The following is a 21,596-nucleotide window of genomic DNA, read 5'->3' on the forward strand; positions in this document are numbered from 1 at the left end:
CAGTGCTTCCCAAGCAATTTAATTTAGCAAATAAGTCTAACTAGTTTAATATATCTCTTTTATAAGAAGAGGGAACAAATCTTGTGAGGTATTCCTGGTCAAGAAAATACTCTATTTAAAATTTTGAATTTTGAGAAGTTTGTCAAACATATCAAAAAGTTTGGACATTTGACTAAAAAGATCATAGATCATTATGAGACATTACTTAATTATCCACTTAACCAAAGTGACAAAATAAATTCAAAGGCAAATAATGCAAGTTACATAATTGTTAGCAGAACTGTACTTGTGACTACTGTAGAGAAGATTCCGTTTTCCTAAATAATCAAGGACCTGATTAAGACAACATAAAGCACAGAAAATTATTTTGATAAACCACAGAATCTTTGCTTTCTAGGCAAAAAAAACTTTATATAATCTTATTAATTGCAGACCAATCAGTACAGGGAAACCTTGTCCTTTTAACAGAGAAAGAGAAAACCAAACTAATTTTGCATCCCCTTATTTTTGATATTTAAATTCACTTAATTAAATTCATTCCTATCTTATTTAGCTTGATCACACATGAGAAATTTACTTTCTCAAGGTTCCATTTTATAAACTTTCTATAACTCTCCTTTTAATTCCTTCAGAAGTGCATTTCCATACCTTATACCCTCTTTTACCAAAAACATATTAATTTCCTTTCATATTAATTAGAATTCTTAACCCTTAGAAACTTTAATTTCTAGTGAAAACTAAAAAGTAAGCAATTAGCTTTCTTTAGATTAGCAAATATATGAATATTTTTCATAATTTATAGAAACATAGGGTCTTAAACTGGCAAAAATATTTCATCATTTTTAGGAACATATGTTTTCTCAGTGAAGCTTATGACATATTCATTTGGTCCCCTTCACTATTACCCACCACTTCTCCAAATAAAACAAAAACCTAGGGATTGGCATGACATTGTTAGGCACCCTGATTTTTCAATTGTTCTACTTGACCACTCTTATTCTGTTGCTGCCACCCTGAGGGTGCCACCAGCTTGTGGAACTTTAGGTGTCATATCTACATGCAGAACTGCAGAAGAGAGGAAAAAGGGAAGCCAAAAGAGTACCCCACACATATCTGTAGGAGAAGCGGGGACATGTGGTCACCCAGTTGAGCATATTGTTACCTCAAATAAATTGGAATTCCTCTACCAAGAGAGGCAAGGGGATTTGATTTTCAATAGGTACCAAATCTCTTTGAACATAAATGTCAGTACAGTTCTAATGTGAGAAGTGATCTAATTTCTATTTCAATGTCAAAGTAGGAAAGCCCAATTCTACCAGCAATGCTCTAGATTTGTGCCCTTTGATATGGTGGCCACTATCTATATTTGGCTATTGAGCATTTGAAGTGTGGCTAGATCAAATTGACGTGTTGTTAAGGTTAAAAAAAAAAAAAAGTATATATCTATATCTATATCTATATCTATATCTATATCTATATCTATATCTATATGGACACACATACACATATATATATATCAATAATTTTAATTTGGTTGCATGTTTAAATAATATTTGTATGTATTGAGTTAAAAACACATATTGAAACTAAAATTAAGTTAATGTCTTTCATTTTACTTTTAAAAAAATTTGAGATGTAATTGACATATACCATAATGTTAGTTTCAGGTATACAACATCATGATTCAGCATTTGTATGCATAGTGAAATGATCATAATAAGTCTAGTTAACATCTATCTTCATAATTTTCTCATGTGGCTGCCAGAAAAATTTAAATTACATGTGTGGCATACATTATATTTACATTACACAGTGTTGATCTAGATTATCACCCCAAGTGTATGTATTCCAGTTGCATCCTCTATTTTTAAAAATTATTTTAATTAGGAAAATGTTTTAATGTTTATTTAGAGATAACAGCAGGAATCATAATTAAATATGTTTCTTCCTATTTTCATAAATCATTATTGATGAAATTGAGATGCTGACATTTATAACATACTTATTATAGAGCTATAAATTTGCTTAATTTTCCAGGCCAGTTGGTGTTACTTGCCCTTCACACACACGTTTGCTACTTTTCCAGTCTCTACTGAAGAACCAACAAGCCCACATTGTTTTCATACCTAAAAAGAATTGCTCCTCACCAAAGTAAATTTGTCTGAAAAAGCATGATATGCATGTGTGTAGAGTGGACAGTTGCTTTGCGTGTGGGACAAGCAAAGTAGTTTGGAGAAGAAAGTTTACTGCAAAGGAAAAAGTAAATGCACGTCCATGCATGCACACCTTACTTTGACCTTTCTGCTCTAATGACGTGTCACCTTTGCCTTGAGGAGAGTGGACACATGACTAAAGATTGCAGTAGAGGGGACAAGCAATTCCAAAACTACTCAGAAGTGGAAACCATTTGAAAAATACCGTATATTGCTGTGTACAATGCACACGTTTTTGGCCCAAATTTGTGAGGGGAAAGTAAGGATGCACATTATATTTGGGTGGTACTAATTCCGTATCTATATAAACATTTTTAATTATTTTATTTATGTTTATGAGTTAAAAATGTAACTCTAGAAATTAATAACAATATTTGTATGCAAAATAATACCCTGGAATGTGATCATTGGTTTTGTTGAATTTAGGATGAACTTGCAACAACACAGCTTTCTTGGCCTTCTGGGATGAGATGTGTAAATATGGTAAATTTGTTACTGGTACATAAAATTTTTTGTACCTTGTATCTATTCTTATGTTTTGTAATTATTTGTTACATAAAATTTATTGTACCATAATATGTTAAAAAACAAATGCTAAAATTCCTTTATAAAAAAAAAACAACAACAAGTATCTAAATGTAAACAGATATAAATTTGAATTAAAAAAATTAAAATGAAAGATTTTTTTTTTTGGCCCTGAAAGTTTGGGCTAAAAATGTGGGTATGCATTATACATGGCAAAACACAGTACTAATCATTGGGTTTCACATGCAGTTGTTTCTATCTCTACCTGAATTAAGTGCTATTATTTCTTCCTCTCAATAATCCACACTAATGTCCTTGATAGCAATTACTAATCCTGAATTTGTTGTCAGGAAAGCTTTCAAACAAAATGCTTGGAAAACTATTTCACTGAAACTACTATTATAAAAGTTATCCTTCTTCATTTTAAATAAATTGGAAATAGAGAAAAACAAATAATTATGTAAATAAAACCAACATAATTCCACTACCCAGAGAGAGCCAATATTTAGCCAATTAGTCTCTGCTCTATACCTCCCTACTTATAGAGGTTTATTTTATCTGATTCATATGTGTAATTTTGTATTCTGTTAATTCGGTTGGTATTACATTATAAACATTTTTTTATGTTTACCATAAACATTGCTATTAGTGGCAGCAAATTAATGTGTCATATAGATATACCATAATTAACTATTCCTTTAATTTTAGACTCAGGTTTGTATTGTTATAAATAATAGTACTTATTGTATAAATCTTCATCTAATTTCATATTATTTCCTTAAAATAGATTTCAAGAAGTGAAAGTAAAGTGCCCAAAAGTATTATTAATATGCTTATGCTTCCCGATTTATATTTCCAAATATCTTTGCACATATTTGGTACAGAAATTAAATAGTGTTCAGAATAGAGTTATAGCTTTATCCTGTACCTGAAAACTAAGAGTTTATCCATTTAATCATGGGTCTATTTTTCATTCCCTTTCACATCCCAACTCCCAAGGTCCTCGTTTGTGTTTTGATTCCAGGTGAAAGGAACTACTCTTGCAAAGCCAAAACTCAGAGCAGAGTGTTTATCTTTGACATACAGGAAATAAGCATACAATACAGAGTCAGAAACAGAGGCACACACAGACAGGAAGCCAAAACTGAACTCACAGCCAAGGGCTGGAACCTGGGAGATAGGCTAGGGATAGGCTAAGTCTGGAAGGAGTCTCTGAGGCCAAAAGTAGTATGTGGTTCTCAGTGGATCTCTGTTCACTGGTTCCTGTAGGAAGGCAGCTCTTTGGAGGCCAGAGGACAGGGCCACAGTGCTCTTTGGCATTCCTTTCCACTTAAAGACGCTTCTCTCCTAGGTGTCCCTCAAAGGAAATCCCAAGGATCATGATATCAATCTTTGAGGTCTTCTTTAGCAGAAATAAAATGTTGCCTGTATAGATGAATGCCAAGCATCTAGTCTACCTTACGTTTCAAAAATGCATCCTGTTTTCTCACCCCCCACCCCAGTCCTGCTCCCAGCCCCACTTTTTCCCATTTATCCTCCCAAACTCAAATCAGAAAACACTTCACAAACCCCTGTTACATGCTGTCTCAGCATCACAGACGTCTCTTCCATGGCACTCAATCCCTGTTGTGATGACATGGCTCATGGCACTCATCCCCTGAGATGCAAGTTCCATGTTGGCAAAGGTTCAGCCTGCCTATCTCCTGGGCTGTGCACTTGCCACAGGGACCAACCTGGCACATATGAACTGCTTAATAACTATCTTTTGAATAAATAAATACAAGGTTGAAGGTGCCTATCTTCCCCCAAACATAAGACAAACAAACAAAACCTTTAATTTGGTCCCCTTCTCTCCCGGAGTCTGCAAATAGGGAAGATAGCTTTTGCTCACAGGGCAGGCTTTCCCCTCCATTTACTGACAGCACGCCCTTCAGACCTGGTAGTTTTCAGACAAATCAAATTAGAAATGGTTGTACTCATTTGGAAAATTAAGAACTGGCTTTGAAATCTTTCCCTACAAATTAGATTGAATCTAGATCATTTTCCCCCAGCTTATAAATGCTCGATTGACTTTGTGTGGTGCCTCATGATTGAAACTCAGCTTTGCACTGCTAGCTTTATTTTTCACTCACTAGGGTGTTGTGATGTCTGGATGATGATTAAAAACAAAACAAACACCCACAATGGAAATGCTTTGTAAATAACAGCTCATCACAGTGATATAACCCTTGGAAATGTCACATTTAGAAAATTCTAAAACCAATGGAGGCAAGCGGAACTTCAAGCTGGGTCTGCTGTATTCCTTTGAGGTTTTAAACTGTGGTTTTCTGCTGTGCAATGCCTGACTTACCATCTCCACTCATGACCCAAGGAAGGGATGCACAGGGACTTGGCTTATAGCATTCTAGGAGTTCCAGGGGGCGTAGGCTGGATGTCCATCCTCCACCTCCCTCACCCACCTATCAGTCCCTTGCTCCAGCTGCTGGCTAGGTGCCCAGATTGGATTCAAACTAATCCTGCCTTTGGTCAAGGTCTATTCCCAAACCATCCTTAGTGTTGAACAAACTCAAAAAGTGTCTGGAGGCTTTGCTAGAAATAAATGATAAAGATGGATTCAAGGGTCTTAGGGTTTGCAAACAGGAAACACAACTAGGCAAGACCCAGAGTGTTCCAAAGAAGACAGAAACGCTGAGGGTTCTCATCATAAAAAAGTACATTCTTGGGAAGAATCAGTCCTCTATTCTTAGCTATAGGATTAGTCCAAAACGGTGATCTTCTAGATGACCTATGGTCTGGGGAATGGATGTCAGGTGGACTGAATATGTAAACATTCTTTCGTTAGTCCTTCAGGCCGTAATCATGGGGTTATCTGGGGGTTTGATGTATACCCATCCAGCCATTGAAACAGGACTGGGAAGATCAAAAATTTAAGTTTCCAGCCTTGTTAAAAGAATTGAATTGTCTCTCCATGCCTCAATCTATTCGATTTTAGTAATTTAACATGTTGACTATAGTGACTCCATTATATTTCTTCATTCTTTCCTAACTATCTACGAGTTCTGACAATTGAATTTGTGAACTTGTTACAACAATGTTGCTAAACTTTTTTGATGTCAGAGGGATTATTCATTGTGAATTTGTAACAACTGGACAAAGAATTAACCAAGTTTACTATTTGTAAATGCTAAAAAGGCTATGTGGAAAAGTTAGACAAACGACCTGATCTTTTCGCCAACAATTCAGGGCTCTTGCATCAGGACAATGCACCAACTCACACAGCACTGTCTGTGAGGGAGTTTTTAGACAGTAAACAAATAACTATATTGAAACACCCTCTCTACTCACCTGGTCTGGCCCCCAATTACTTCTTTCTTTATCCAAAGATAAAGGAAATATTGAAAGGAAGACATTTTGATGACATTCAGGACATCAAGGGTAATACGACGACAGCTCAGATGGCCATTCCAGAAAAAAGAGTTCTAACATTGCTTTGAAGGGTGGACTAGGCGCTGGTGTTGCTGCAAAGCTTCCCAAGGGGAGTACTTCGAAGGTGACCTTAGTGATATTCAGCAATGAGGGATGTAGCACATTTTCTAGGATGAATTGTGAACCTAATTGTCAGACATCGTGTGACCTCAAGTCATTTTTCAACATAGTGGTTCACTCTTTGAATGTCCCCAACTTTTTGTTTTATTTTCCTCCCCCTCTACCAGGGAGTGAGACCCTTGGATGCCCAGTTGCCAGGTTCCAGATCTACCACATGGATTTTGGTCCCGATACCATTCCAAATGATGCCAATCCCCACTGCCTCCCACCCCCACATCAGAGGTTCAACCAGGTGTTGGTCTCAGCCTGAAGGATTGCTGGGTGTGGGGTGCCTGCCTCTGGCCTGGCGGGTGTGCAGGGGCCGGTGTAGTAAACTACACATGTGACTATGGTGAGGCTGAGGCTGTCAGAGGTGTGAGGCCAGGGGCAGCCCCAGTACCAGTGTGGCCCCTGGGGAGCCAGTCCCATGTCTGCCTCTGCTGGAGCTGCAGCATTTCAACCACGTCAGTTCCACTGCACATCCTCGGGACCATTGACCTTGCATTCTCCTCTCATGCCTTGTATCTAGAGTTTCTTTATTTTCAGATTATCATTTAAAGCAAAGCATAGTGTAATTTTCTGGTGCCTTCCATGAAATAGCTAAATAGCTTTATTACTATCACAGGCAGTAATAGGAGTCTTTGAGTAGTGAAATGAGTCCAAAAGAATGTACTCACCAAACCAAGAAAAAGATGGTGGCTATCACCACTGCCCAAAGTTTGACTGGAAGAAAATGCCCTCAAATGAGAAATACCTATGCACAATTCATCAGTGAAGGGCCCTTAGCCAGAACCTGTGGTCTGTGCAGCCAACCCAAGATGAAAAAATAAGTAGAAATCTTGAAAGAGGGTCGATCCCTAACAGACAGATAAGTCAAAGGCAACACCTAAGTGACAAATTTAGGCACAGTTAGGTTTTATAGTTAAGGTATAAAGTTTGTCGTGTACATCCATGACCTCAACTGAAATAAGCAAAGGATTGTGTTCAAACATAAAACACAAATTGAGATATTTGTGGATGTCTTTCTTCTCACTCCTGCTGGTTCATTGTTCTAGTGAAGTCAGCTGTGGCATTTTTTCCCCTGTGTTATCTGAGGCCTGGCTAAAATATCCAATGGCCAACAAACAAATGATGATGGTTTTCATGTTTAGGGATGTTTGATAAACATGGCGATCATTGTTTCACTGTTTAATACATTCCCGTCTGTTCCATTCATCATGCACTCACCTTTCGACCATGAAGGTGTTTCCTCCATTGTGTTTGCAAGCAGCACGGCATCTTCTGACGTCGGTCCCTCTGTACCACAGATAATCCCTGTTTCTGGCAATTTATCTGATTCACTTTGCAGTCACATGGCAAAGACTTAAATGATACCGAGTTTTGTCTGTTAGATGTTCCTTGCCCATCAGTCATCAGGAAACCATAGTGATTATGCTGTTACTGTAAGAAATTCTTTTTGATGAGCCGAGCCCGTTCATCGTGGAGGAAAGCTCTTGGATGGGCTTTATTGGATTTCAGTCAGCATTTGACAAACATTAGATTTGGTGGCAGACTACCCTGAATGTGCTGAGAAGGAAAAGTGTACTCAAAACCTGCGTTCTCACTGTTCCCTTCTGATGTTCATCACACAGCCCTTGGATCAGCACCCAGCTAAGTGACTGACATATAATTTCTCTCATATTGCTATCTTCTCTCATATTGTTATCTCCAAGAAAGTTTTAACCACTGTAATTCCTGGTACTGTTTAGCATTAACCTTGCATTCTCTTTGTATAGCATTTTGGGATTCTTTTTCTAAAGAAGGGACAGGATGAAAAATAAACAGTGGAGTGGTTATTATACCCTGTAAAACATGTTTTTACAAATTGGAAAAAAATATGAAACAGTATCATCTTCTACTTCCTTACTATATTTTTTTTATAGCATTGTCCATGGAAATTCTTGCTCTGTTCCCTGTAGTTAGAAATAAATTGGAAGAGGAAAGTCCTCTGTTCCCTTCCTAATGTCCTGAAATATTATAAAGAAAGGTCTTTAAAATGTAAATACTTGGTTGCAGTTCTCATGCCAACAATAAAGATGATTCAGACGATGCCTATCCATCCTCCAAAGAGAAGATAGGTGATAAGAATGTGAGTGTTCAGTATCAAATATTCAAGGAATGAGGGAACTGCTGGGAACCTTACAGCCATCTGTTCAACAGCCTCCTGTTACAGAAAAGGAAACTTAGTTTCTAGAAGTCATTCATCTCAGGTCAACCGAAAAAAAAAAAAAAAAAAAAAAAAAAGTGGCAGGCCTGGGAAAACAGAAAAATAAGAGGTCAGGTTTGTGTTCTCATTTGATCTCGAATCAACCTTCTAACATTGTTCTCCCAACTATAGCAGCAAAAAATAAGTATCAGTAAGAATGTGGTTTTCCTAGGAAATATTTGTCATAAGAATCCAGTTCTGCCTAAATTGGACAATTTCACTTTCTTCTCAGAATTCAAAGCAAGATGCTCTATACCCAATTATAAATGTATTATTATGGAAGAACTATGTAAGCATTAAAGAGCAGATAATTATTGCAAGGCAGTACAAAAAATATAGTAAATGGATAAATTGTATAGCAACACAAACTATGAAAGCCAGTGGAAAAGACAGCTACCTTGGGGATGGATGAGGTCTGGAAAGGCCTCAGACATGGGCCAGAAGGAAGAGCCATTCTTCCTTGGAGTAAGGGATTGTGAGGGGGGTGCAGAGGCCTGAAGAGGGCACTCCTACTGGAGAGAGGAATGCAAGAAGTGTGGTTAAGGGACACGTTACCATAGTAACTCTACAATTGATGGAATGAATGAGCTTTAGGCCTTCTGTCTGCTGTCAGTGAGTGCACACTCTAGTGGGGGTGGACACCAGCCAAGGTAGCTGACACTGAATGAGGAGAAAGGGCTATCTCTGCCCTTTCCTAACCAAAGTGCCTGTGAAAGCAGGAGAGAGCAGGATCTGTGCCCAATCTGCCCTCCCCTTTGCCCTGCAGCACTTTCTGTCAATTTCACATGCACACTCTCTGTTTGCTTTTCTCCCTGGCCCCCTTTGCCATTCTAGACAGAGCAAGCTCGTAACTGCTCTTGCCCATGTGACTGCAATAGCTGCTTGAAGCCAGCCCTTGGACATTCTTTTTGTACACAGTACACTCTCTACTCCCCACCAAGGGATGCCTCTGAGTACAATAGGGCTGTCTGTCCTAGGCTCTACATCAATTCCCTCTTCACTCCTTTCAATTCCCTTTTTTCCATAGAAAAACGTTCTGGTACCTCAACATGATATAAAAGATTACATGATTGCATCCCTTTCTGCCCATGGCACTTCGTCTTGCCTGCTGTTATGCTGGATTTTGGACTGCGGTCAGCTCACCTTCTGCCAGATACTTAAATATGCCCCACACCTTCCTGCTTCAGGCCTTAGCCATTCTTTCTCTCTCTGCCCAGATAACACTTCTCTTGAAGCTCCAGTTAGCTAATGCTGCTTGTCTGTAAAACCTCAATCCTGCACTTCTGTTACCTCCTTAAAGAAGCCTTCTGTAACCCCCAGATTGGGATAGGCTTCCTTTGTGTATAACCTCATGTCCTGCTTCGTCATAGCAATTGTTGAAACAACAGGTTCTATGGGTCCTCTGAAGAGAGGGCCTCCTAGGGACGAATCAATGAATAGAATTTGCTTCCTCCACTGACACAAACGTGGTTCTGCTGTTTCAAGGGCCTGGCTGTCTTTAGGAGGCCATCAAAATTCATGGGTTGGAGAGGGCACTGCGTCAGCTCTTCTCTATGGTACAAGACAAAGTATTTTTACATTGATATGGGCAGTCGCTCTAAGATGATCTATGAACATATATTAGGATCTCAAAATTCTGTGCTTAATCCATAGGAATCAAATTCTTTCGTCTGAGAAAGTTGGGAAGGGAACATCTGCGTTTTGAGGGTTACAAAGAAAAGGCCATGGCAGGTCCCACAAAAGGAAAATGGGTACTATTTAGGGGACCTCCAAAAAAGTTCTCTGTCTTGGAGCCAGCACTTCTGGGTCCCTCACCTTTTAGAGGAGGAAGGGAATGTTTGGGCATGAAAGCATAAGGCACTAAGAAATGCCATGTTAGGGACAAGGGGAGGTCCCCCCTTAGAAGTACCAGTGATGTGTGGCAGTCACTGCCTTGGGGAGGCCTCACTAAAGTCTTGACTGGCACCCTCAGTCAGACAGTGAGGGTCACCATCCATCCTGGACGTGGTGGTATTGTCAGGAGAAGCATATCAGACATCAAGGATTTATCATCTTCAATGTAGAGTGATCTCCTTTTTGGACAGTGAAAGACCCTCCAGGTCTTGTAAGATACGGGGAGAAGGGGACTGTGGCTATGCTACTGACCTCCTTTTACTCTCATCTATATGGCCAGGGCTGGTTGATGTATTCTGGATATTGGGCCACAGCACACCCCGTGTCATGACACATTTTGTACCAATTACGGTCAAGATGTACATTTGATGACTGTAAAGTGTAAAAGATGAGGACCACATTTATGTGTATAACTTATGAACTCATGCTTAGCACATTGTTTTACAATGCCTGAGAAATCTTAAATGAATGTTGAAACCCCTAATAAGTGTATAGTAGAACGGAGAGAATTTGAGAAATGGAATTCCCATCTTGGGAGGGATGAAAGTTGAATTTAAGAATAAAGAGGTGTGCAGTGTAGAAAACATACTGTTGACTTTTTTCCAGTCTCAGTTTTGACACTATTCTAAAGTAAATTGTCTTCTTGCGTTGTGTTTCCAAATCGTTGGTGGGGACTCCCTCACCCCTCACACATTGTCTTAAGAGGGACTCTGAAGTTACCAATGGCATTATTGAAAAAGAATAATCCCTGTTGATTTTAAAAGTAGCACTTTTTCAGTTCACTATTTTTTCTTCTTTCTGTTTCCTTTGGTGGATAGGCTAGGAGTTGATACTGCTCAACACTGGGGCTTTTCTGCTGGCAGCAAGCACAGCTGAGAGGGAGTGTGAGCAGAAGTGTCAGCCTGGGAGCTGCCTGGTGGGGATGGGCTGTAATCACTCATATTTCCAGAAGGTTGGTCCGATTTGGTACAGAAGGTACTTCCCATCCATTCCCATCTCTCCTCTCCTATGTGCCCTTGGTCTCATCTTTGGAGGACATAATAGAGGTGTGCTCTAAAATCAGAGTTTTGGATAGTTCAGGCATGGGGGTGGGGACAACAAGGCACAGTGTGAAGGGAATGTGGTGGATGGCATGGAGGAGTGTAGCCTACAGAGGACCGGAGAAACTATCTAAAGACAGAGTATATATCCAATACAGACTTCGATGCACTTCCAAGTTTTCCTGCTCTCTGTTGAGCAAAGTGTTGACCACTACACATAGATCACTTTAACCACTGAGAATCCCTGAGGCATCTATTTGGAGTTTTTGCCACCAGAATCTTGCCAGGGACACTGAATGTCCCAGAGTATCTCTCCAAGGATTCTGAGTTCTCTTGTGTGTTTCACAAGTATTTTCAGGCCATTAGACATTCAGTGGAACGGGGTGAGTCTGAGAAAGGGAGGTCCCATACCTCTTGTCAGATGGGAGTGAAATGATTAAACAAGGGGAGCATCTCAGTTCCCCTGGACCCCAACTATCCTGAGGCCCACCCTCGATGGCTGTGTATCAGAAAATGATTAGGGTTGGGTTAAACATTGGATTTTCAATTAATAGGGTGAGGGGGTTGGGACTGAGTCTCCATGGAATATGCCACCCTGGGATGGAGAATATTTCCAGCTGAAATCAAGTAAAACCCAACAAACTCAGGAAGAGGTTTTTGTTTGTTTGCTTGCTTTTTATCTCCCCCTTCCTTCTTAAAGGGATTCAGATAGAAAAACCTGCTTCAGGAAAGGAATTTTATTATAATCACCTTCACATATTGACTTTAGCACATATGAATTAAGGATGGGTCCATGAAAAATGTGTTCACTAGATTTCCCTTTGTGCCATTGCATCTGAGTTTTCTAAGAATTTGTTTGCCACTTTTTTCAGCTCCCTATGAACTGCCTATTTCCCTTTGAAAATCCCAGAGCCGGTCACCCTTTTCTCCTTTGTCCAAAATGTCATGTATACTTCATTTTGCCTCACTGTTTTGGGGAGTTTCCTGCTTGTGCGAATGCCCCATGCACATGTATTAAAATTTTGATTTTCTCCTAGTAATCTGCTGCATGTTATTTGAATTGTTCACCCAGCCAGGAGAATTAAAGGGGTAAAGCAAAAGTTTCCCCAGCCCCCATAGAGGAAAAGGACCATTTTTATAATGTCCTCCACTTCTACCTACAGCCTCTGCTACTGCTTCCCAACCATGTCCCCTTCTGAATAGTCTCAAACTTTGAGTACAGTCTTGATCTGGCAAATTTGTTACCAGAGGATGTGATGCTGACCTCAGGGATAGCAAAGAGGAAGACAAGTTTTTGCTGTCTCCCAACTTCGCTGTAGGAGCATTTGTGATTTCCCTTCTTCCAGCAGACAGCCCTGCCTCAATTAATCTGCCATGAGTGGGGATATTTTCATTCTTGAATGGAAATCCACGAGAAATAATTTTAAAAAAGCAAAAAGCAAATTGAAACAACAATGAGATATCATGAGCAAGTTGGTAGATTATTTTTTCTTTTAAATTGGTGGTACCCAGTGTAGAGGACAACGATATCAGAGGTGGTGGCTCCAAGTCACATAAGTGCAGGTTTGTCTCCCACTGTCACTGAGGAGGCTTTTGTTAAATTGTGTACCTTCTCTAAGCCTGGTTTGTATATTCTTTAAATGGATGCAGTGTTATTGTGCTGAATGCATGAGCTATGTATGTCAGTGCTCAGCCTCCTGCCAGGCACAGTGGGGCCGCATAAACTGTGGGCAATGTTTTGATGGATAGCAGGAGCTTTACCCTTTGGCACATTAATTACCTTCTGGGGATGTAGCCGAAAGAGAAAAACACATCGAACCAACTAGCACAAATGATTAATGCAAGAATATGCTCATAGCAGCCCACTCGATGAGTGAATCATTGAAAATAAACTATTGGTAGAAGTTTGTTTGGAGAGGGCTGCTTGTTTTCAGAAATGCGAGCAGATCATAAATAAATGTGGTTGAGATGTAGGGAGGGTTTTCCAGACTGTGAGGTGTTTGCAGCTGCACATTTAACCTGCTCTAGGATTTGGAGCTCTACTAGGTATCTAACCGCACTAGCTGGCCACCTTTGTGGAAAGTTTAATTCAGCAGCCAGGCAAGCCAGGATGGTCCACCTTTGGAAATCCCTGTCTTTTTTGCATAAGTGGTGCTGGTTATGGATTGACCGTTACAAAAAGGCAGTGGGCTTGGAAGGAGTGATTCACATGGAACTGGGTGTGTCCATGACTATTTAGGTGAGAATCCTGTGTTATACTTACCTGTATTGTTGTAGAGATTAGTTTGGAATCTGAAATTGATGAATGATTGGGATGGAAAACAGCATGTGGTCGGCTATGGGGTTTGAGATAGAGATTCCAAATGGCTTTCCTCAAATAACAACTATTCACAATTTATAAGGCACCCCAAACTCTCTCTCTCTTCAATCATCTTCTGGAAATGACTCCAGGGCCTGGCTCATTTGGTCACATCTACATAGTTCTGTATTTTCATGTAACTTCCTGCTGTCCAACTTTCTCTCATCATCCCAGACCAGTTTTCACTCCCTTATGCAAAGAATAATTCTCTTCCTCTTCTTTCTGGCTCTAGTCTATGCCCACTTACTATTTCCCACCTGTAGTCCTCTTATCCCCCCTCCACTCTTACTGAAAACACTCTGAATGAATTAAAAGTCTGCTACTTTATTGCTTCTAAGTTTGAATGATAACTTTAGCAAGCATACAAGGGCCTTTAAACTCTGCCTCTCGGTCCCTGGCCCTCCCTTCCCCACTTAGTGTTCATCAAACACACAGCGTGCCTTTTGTCAAAAAGGCCAGCTGGACACACTCACTCCTTTCCTTCCCCACGTTCTTCCAGGAAAGCATCACCCCTCTCGTGAAACCTTTGCTTATGTGGTTATTTCTTCTAACACTCCCATGGGGTCTAGCTCTCTTTTAGCACATTGCACATTATAACTAAGTTTTTTACCATGCATTATCCCAGTGTTTGGCACGCAGTTGACTTGCAATACATATGCATTCAATGAATGAATGTAATTATTTTTATGTCTGGTTCCTAAAAGATGTTGATGCTTTCCATCCTCCATCTCCCCACCCAGCCCTGTTTGCACATCCTTAGCACGGGGGTGGAAAACACTGTTTTTGTTGGTGTATCTGAACAAAGCTGACACATTTTTCCCTTTAACATCTTGTAGCTGAATGTGGAATGATCCTGAAATTAAGGTCAGCTTCAGGTGGTTGTTTATATCAGCTGTCAGATTGCAGAATAAAAAATGGCTTTTATATGTTTGATTTTTATTGTTTTCCAGGGCAATGTCACTTTTTCCTGCTCCGAACCACAAATTGTTCCCATCACATTTATCAACTCCAGCAGCAGTTATTTGCTGCTGCCCGGCACTCCCCAAATTGATGGGCTCTCAGTGGGTTTCCAGTTTCGAACATGGAACAAGGATGGTCTGCTTCTGTCCACAGAGCTGTCTGAGGGCTCGGGGACCCTGCTGCTGAGCCTGGAAGGCGGGACCCTGAGACTCCTGATTCAGAAAACTACAGAACGGGCAGTTGAAATCCTCACAGGTACTGTCTCCTCACCACCTCTAGGTCGGTTTCTAGTTCATTCAAGTCAATGAGTGTTTGCGATTCAGACCAAAACATACAGAACCCAGCTCCCAGGGATGAGGGATGACCCAGTATTCATAAATTTACTCTCAGTCTGAAGAGGCAACAGTTTTAGCTATGTAAACTTCGACAAGTCCCGTGATTGCCTTGTTCCCCAGCAGTCTCATCTGAGAAATGAGAATAAGAATTCCAGCTGATATTATTGAGCATAATGTAGACCAATTGCAGAGCACTTTGCTAAGTCTCTACAGACACAGAACATGTTATGTGGAATGCTCACCATGCTCATTCAAGGTGAGCATTTTCCACTTTATAGATGATGAAATGAAGAGTCATCATGGTTAAATAGCTTCCATAACCACACGATAGTAAGTGATGGAACTACAATTTTATCCTGAATTTGTCTGACTTCATCTAAAGCTTCCTTGCATACCATACCACCATCTGACTTTCTACAGCCACCAAATTCTATTTTGAGTAAAAATGAGTATTATATATATAAAATATATATATATATATATATATATATATATATATATATATATATATATATATATAATAATACATATATATATATGAAGATATTAAGAAAGTAGTATTACACATCTGGGTATGGCAGAACTTTTAAAATTTGTCCCCAAATAGCTGAAGTTTGGACAACACTTTTATAGCAATATTGTGTAGACTCTAATGTACGAGTATAGCAGCATGAAACAGATCAATGAACGGATCATGTTTTAGAGACTCTGGCTCCACTGTTTCTTCACCATGGAAGAGTGGAGTGTTCTCTCTCCTCCATCTGTTGTCTTATTAGTGTCTTCTGTCTTTCAGAAGCAGTGTGTTGACTTAGTTGACAAGTACTTACTTAGGTCAGACCACATGCCAGACATTAGGGCTGCAGCACGCTGCTGGGTCCACAAATCCTCTGATCAGCCTCCCTGATTGTACAGTGTGAATCAAATCCCCTTCCTCCGTATACCCTGGGCCAGTAGCCATTCTGGATTGCATTACATTACATTTTAGATTAATTTAAGTGTCTTTCATCCCCCACTGGACTGTGAGTTTTGTTGTCCAAATAAATTAGAGAAAATTAAGTTTAATAGTAAAGGACATGACTTAATCGTCAAGATCAGGTCAGATTATTGGAAAGCCTCAAAAACCAATAAGTGAACAAAAAGGTCCATTGAACCATTGGGAATAGCAGAGGGCTTGGGTATAGGAGTCAGACAGACAGGTTCAAAATTTACCTCTTCTTATTTCTCTGTGGCCCTGGATAACTTCTTACCTTTGTCTCATATGTAAGAGAAACTACATTAGCTATCTATAGCTATGTTACAAATTATACCAAAATTTAGTGGTTGCAAACATTCATCATGTCTCCGTTTCTAAGAGTCAGGAGTTCAGGGCCACATTGGCTGGGTAACTCTGGCTGGATGCAGTCATCTCCGTGTTCAAGTGGGGTAGATCTCCTTCTAGTCTCACTCATGCGGCTGTTGGCAGGACTCAGAAAATCCACTTCCAAGCTATCTCTGTGGCCTCCCCAGAAGGCTGCCTCATGAAATGCCAGCACTCTAACCCCAGCATGAGTGATTCACAAGGCCCCGAGACAAAAGCCAGTCTTTGCCATGTTGTGTTCATTAGAAACAAGAAAATTAAGCCAAGGGAATTATAGAAGAATATGATATTAGAAACCATCACTCATCAGGGACCCTCTTAGAATCTACCTATAGAATGAGGTAAAAAAGGAAATTCTTACATCACAAGACTCTAGTGGCAATTAAATGAGCTAGTATATCTAAAATCCTTAACACAGTGTTGAAAACCTATTTAACATGTTTTCCCTCCCATTCTGACTCAAGACCTATAGCTAGAAAAGGTCTCACTCCATAGAGTCATTACAGCTGAGTGAATTCATGCAGTCACAGGACTTTTATAATATTTATAAGATTACTTTTAATGGAGATGAGTTAATAACTTAGAAACATAATACTTTTCATGAGCAGAGTTATAAAAGTTAAACCTCAATCCGCCTTATTTGAAGAAGAAAAACGTAAGCCGGCATTGGGCTTGTTCCATATAATTGGCGAGATGTTTGAGTACAGAGACTTGTAGGACTCAGGTCAAAAACACAGCATTAGTACAGTGCAAACCCTGGCAAGACTTTGCTCTAAATCATCTGGGTACTGTACTGCTTTGATTATTAGCAACGTCAGCCCATTAAAGCCTGTTTATGAGGGAGAGAGTGGCTGGTAAAAGCCACTCGGCTACAGAAAGAGAAAAAAAATCATCAGTTATTTCAGGCCTGGCTCTCAAAGAAAACAAACAAACAAACAAAACACACACACAAAACAAACAAACAAACAATAAAACAAAACAAACAAACAAACAAAAAACAAGGAAAAGGTGATTTTTAAAATGTGCTGATTGAGTTCCTGAAATCTGTCTCAGAAGTCTCTTGCTTGATTCTTTCTTCAGTTTTGGAAAAAGGAAAAACAATTGAACTTCTTTCATTTTTCTTCAAAATGGATCAAGGCTTTGTATCCGCTGGCATTTTTCTACCTGGGGGAAAAAAAAGACAGAAAAGCAAACAAACGAAAACAGCCTGCCTTTCCCTTACATTAATGAGTAAACTTGTTTCCCAATCGCTAGAGATCACATTGGCTACATAAGAGACGAAAACAATTCCCATAGAAGAAACTAGAAAATAATACCCATTGTCCCAATAATTTTTGAAGGTCAATGGAGCAAACCTTGACACAGGGGACATCATGGAAAACAGAAAATTGGCACCCCATATCACTAATTGAACAGGGAATCCAAGTATTCCAAGATTTATTTCACACTAGTTCAGGTGTTTCTAACATCCTAGGTCAGAGACAATAAGGTAAGCCCTAGAAAGGCAGGGCACCAATACCAGGCTCATTAACTCCTGTTCCCAGAGCTTCCTAAGGTGTCATAGCTTGGGGGCAGGATGGGGCTGGGGGGTTGGTTATTTTGTTTTTTTTGCATTGGAGACCAGGGAGAGAAGTGCAAATTTATTGCATCCTCAAATTAGGAGGTATCTGATTTTACTTGTTGTAGGGGATGAAGTTTCCAGAAGATGAAGGACAACAATGTAATCCCTTTCTTTTATTTGTCTTTATTTTCTGTTTTTGCCACATTTTTTTCTTTAAAGGCTTGTACATGTGGATATGAGGAAAAGTCAAGAACACTATTTCACTGGAAGTGATATAAGAGTAGAATCAACAATGTCGTGGATCTCTTGAGGGTCAGACATTGAGCTAGGACCCATCACATAGTACTGCAGGAAAAACAAAACAACAAAAAAAAACCTTATAAAACTTAGGAAGTGGTTATTGTTTTGCCAACATGCATAGGAGGAAACTAAGAATCAGAAATTAAATTACAATGACCAGGAGAGTGTTCAACCTCAGGCCTTTCCTTTGGATTTTCAAGTTCATGGTGTTTACACTGTATCTTGCGGCCAACGATGTTCATGTTTTTATATTGTCAGTTGTTTAAATAATGCAAATGTAAAGAAATTCTGCTTTAGAAGAAAGAGCTACAGACAAATGTACAATAGGCTATTAAGGAAAATAGGCTATTTAGGATCAAAGTTGTGTTTTCCCAAAACACTTTACTTAGCGGTCCTGTTACTGACAGATTCTTAAGTAGAATTGACAAAAGATAGTGAATCCATTGTCTTTACAGACTTGTGATCTACTTTACAAGTCTGTAGATTTTCTTTAGCTAAGGTTGTCTGAGTAATATTACAAAGTAAATCATACATATCTATATATCAACACACACTAATATTCATTGAGTATATGTGACATACTTTTGTCAGACCTTTTATAATGCTCAGTACCTATTACTTAGTAAGATTAGCATCTAAGCTCTAGGGTGCTAAGTAGTAACATTAGGTGCTAATAAGAGTCTGTCTGCTTCCGAACACTTTGCTCTATATTGCACAGCTGTTCCCATTTTAGTCGGCCCTGTGCCCCAACCCCACATGGAAATGTGGGGGCTACGCAGGAGCAGGGAGAATACCATCGAAATGTCCTGCTACATGGAGAGCTTTGCCATTTCCCCTTTCGGGAATCAGAACAGCCACTTTGGCAAATCTTCATTGAATGAACAAACACCTGGTTTTCCTCTTCATGCATTTCCAACCTCAGTTCTTTAACACTCCTCCTCTTCTGAGGTACCAGGTGTCACAGGGACCACGTTCTCAAGTTCTCCCCTGTTCATTGAACAGTAGAGACCGTGTTCTATTTTTTTAATGAAGGAAATGGTTGCTGTTTTAAAGACTCTTAAAAAGATGCTTAGAATGGAGACTGGTATTGTTCAAACCAACTTGAATTCCTAAGAAAAGAGAAAATCATATAAAAGTAAAGGCGACCACCTGGTTTGCTTCTTTGGAGAATCAGGGCAGAATGTTTTAAATTTTGTGTAATCTAAAGAAAAAGCTGGTACCACTGTAGTTATTTTGAAAGTGATCTGACATTTCAATGTTATTTTTTGTGATGGGAGAATGCTGTGGAATGAAAATAGGATGAAAGGGGTCTGGGGGCTTCTGTCATTAAAGTCTGAAGTCTGCTTTATCTACTGTAGCCCTTCTTTAAATACCAGCTATCCGCTGGAAAGAGAATCTGGGCCAAGAGCTTGAACTCGGGCTTCAGGGTTTAGGGCTGCAACCTGACTGTGCTCTGCATAGATGTCGAATGTGGGTAAGCTTTGTTGTTAGACCGCATTGTCCTCCACTGCAAAAGGGGAGAGTTGGTAGAGAATTGCTAAAGTCCTTTCGAGACCTTTATTTGAGTGCTGGAAGGAAAACAGTAAGTCAGCCCTGACCCTTATGATAAATCAAGAGTCTTGTTTTTAAAATGGGGTAAATGGCTTTGACTAGGTATATTCAGGGCCCAGCCCCCTGCCAGAGGTTATGTTTCTCAATTCCCAAAATTGTGGTGCATTTTATGGAGTAAGAAATGTGGACTTGGCCTCTTTCATACATGCATTTTGTGAATGAGATGCTTGGATGCCCCAGAGAGGTCATGCATATAACTCTCAGAAACCCATCCAGAGTTTGATGCCAAAGATTCAAATCTATTCTTCTTCTTCTTCTTCTTCTTCTTCTTCTTCTTCTTCTTCTTCTTCTTCTTCTTCTTCTTCTTCTTCTTCTTCTTCTTCTTCTTCTTCTTCTTCTTCTTGCTTTGGTAACCTTCTTTAAATAACACTAGAATGCTCTGTGTGTGTGTGTGTGTGTGTGTGTGTGTGTGTGTGTGTGTGTGTGCTAGTAATACGATTATTAGAATAGTAAGGCATTCAAACTACATTAATAGAGGAATTTGTAGGTACTGGAGCTATTTCGTGTGGAGAGAAAACAAGACAGAAACATGATAAGGGTCTTTGCATATGGGATAAGCTTTCTCACAGATGAGGGTTTTTATGTGTTTATGTCGCTGCAGGAAGCAGAACAAGCACAGTAAGAACAAATGGCAGAGAAACAAACCCCTTTGGGTTTTTCATTAGAGAATATTCTATTCAGAGCTTTTCAGCTTCACAGTATAACTGCTTTGCTATCACTGGAGGCATCAATCCCAGAGTAAAAATGTCAAGATTAAGGAATGAGTCTCAGCACTACTGAATGGAAACGTAAAGACGGGAGGAAGTTCCCAGACTTCTTATCTGGCAGCTGGGCACTGCTAATGAATATAAGAAAGTGAAAGCCAATCACCAAGCACAGAACAGAATTCTTGGGCAAAAGGAAACAGTCAGCAAAGATCCAGAAATCAACCAGATGTTTTGGAAAAGTTTTCAGTTGAGGCAAATGGCATATGAAGAGGCCATCGCAGGTCATGCCATTTAATTTGGAGGTACAAGCAATAGTGTTCATCTTATTTCCTCAACCACATTCTAATTTCTCAGTATTTCTATAGTTCCTTGAATAGTAAGAATTAGAGGGAAGGCATTCCGAAAATACCAATTAAGCAATCTATTCTAATCAGTCATTAATTTTCTATGCTTAATAGACTGCTGCGATTAACTTGTTTTCTCTGGCTGAAGATGTGATGAAATTCTAGCAGCATAACCTTGATCAGCAGCCATAAATGATATTTATTGGATGATTATTTAACATCGTGTTTATAATGAATATAATCCCAGAGCTATGGTCAACACCATCCCGCTTATCTTTTAGAACTTATCTCAATTGTTATTTTCTCAAGAAACTTTCCCACAGCATGTCAGATGCCCTGTTATCCAGTCTTCCAGTTTTTTCTTTTTCTTTGTAGCAGTGCCCTAAGTATGTGTTTATATGTATGTATTAATTTGTTAAGACTGCCGTAACAAAATACTACAGATTAGGTGACTTAGAAATTTATTTTCCTACAGTTTTTGAGGCTAGAGTTCAGGATCAAGGTGTCAGGAGTGTTGATTTCTTCTGAGGGTCTTTCAGCTGGTTTAGACATGGCTGTCTT

General features: G+C 39.5%; 1 protein-coding gene across 2 annotated transcripts in view; it reads left to right on the forward strand.

Annotated features, from left to right (window-relative positions):
* CNTNAP5 (contactin associated protein family member 5) overlaps positions 1-21,596 on the forward strand; it is an 807,958-nt gene that overhangs the window by 425,347 nt on the left and 361,015 nt on the right. For both annotated transcript variants that reach the window (XM_019749551.2, XM_019749552.2), the window contains exon 8: positions 14,811-15,075. In XM_019749551.2, coding sequence (XP_019605110.2) covers positions 14,811-15,075 — 265 coding nt within the window. The remainder of the gene's footprint in view (positions 1-14,810; positions 15,076-21,596) is intronic.

The sequence above is a fragment of the Rhinolophus sinicus genome, linkage group LG01 (genome assembly GCF_036562045.2).
Source record: "Rhinolophus sinicus isolate RSC01 linkage group LG01, ASM3656204v1, whole genome shotgun sequence".
Lineage (NCBI taxonomy): Eukaryota > Metazoa > Chordata > Mammalia > Chiroptera > Rhinolophidae > Rhinolophus > Rhinolophus sinicus.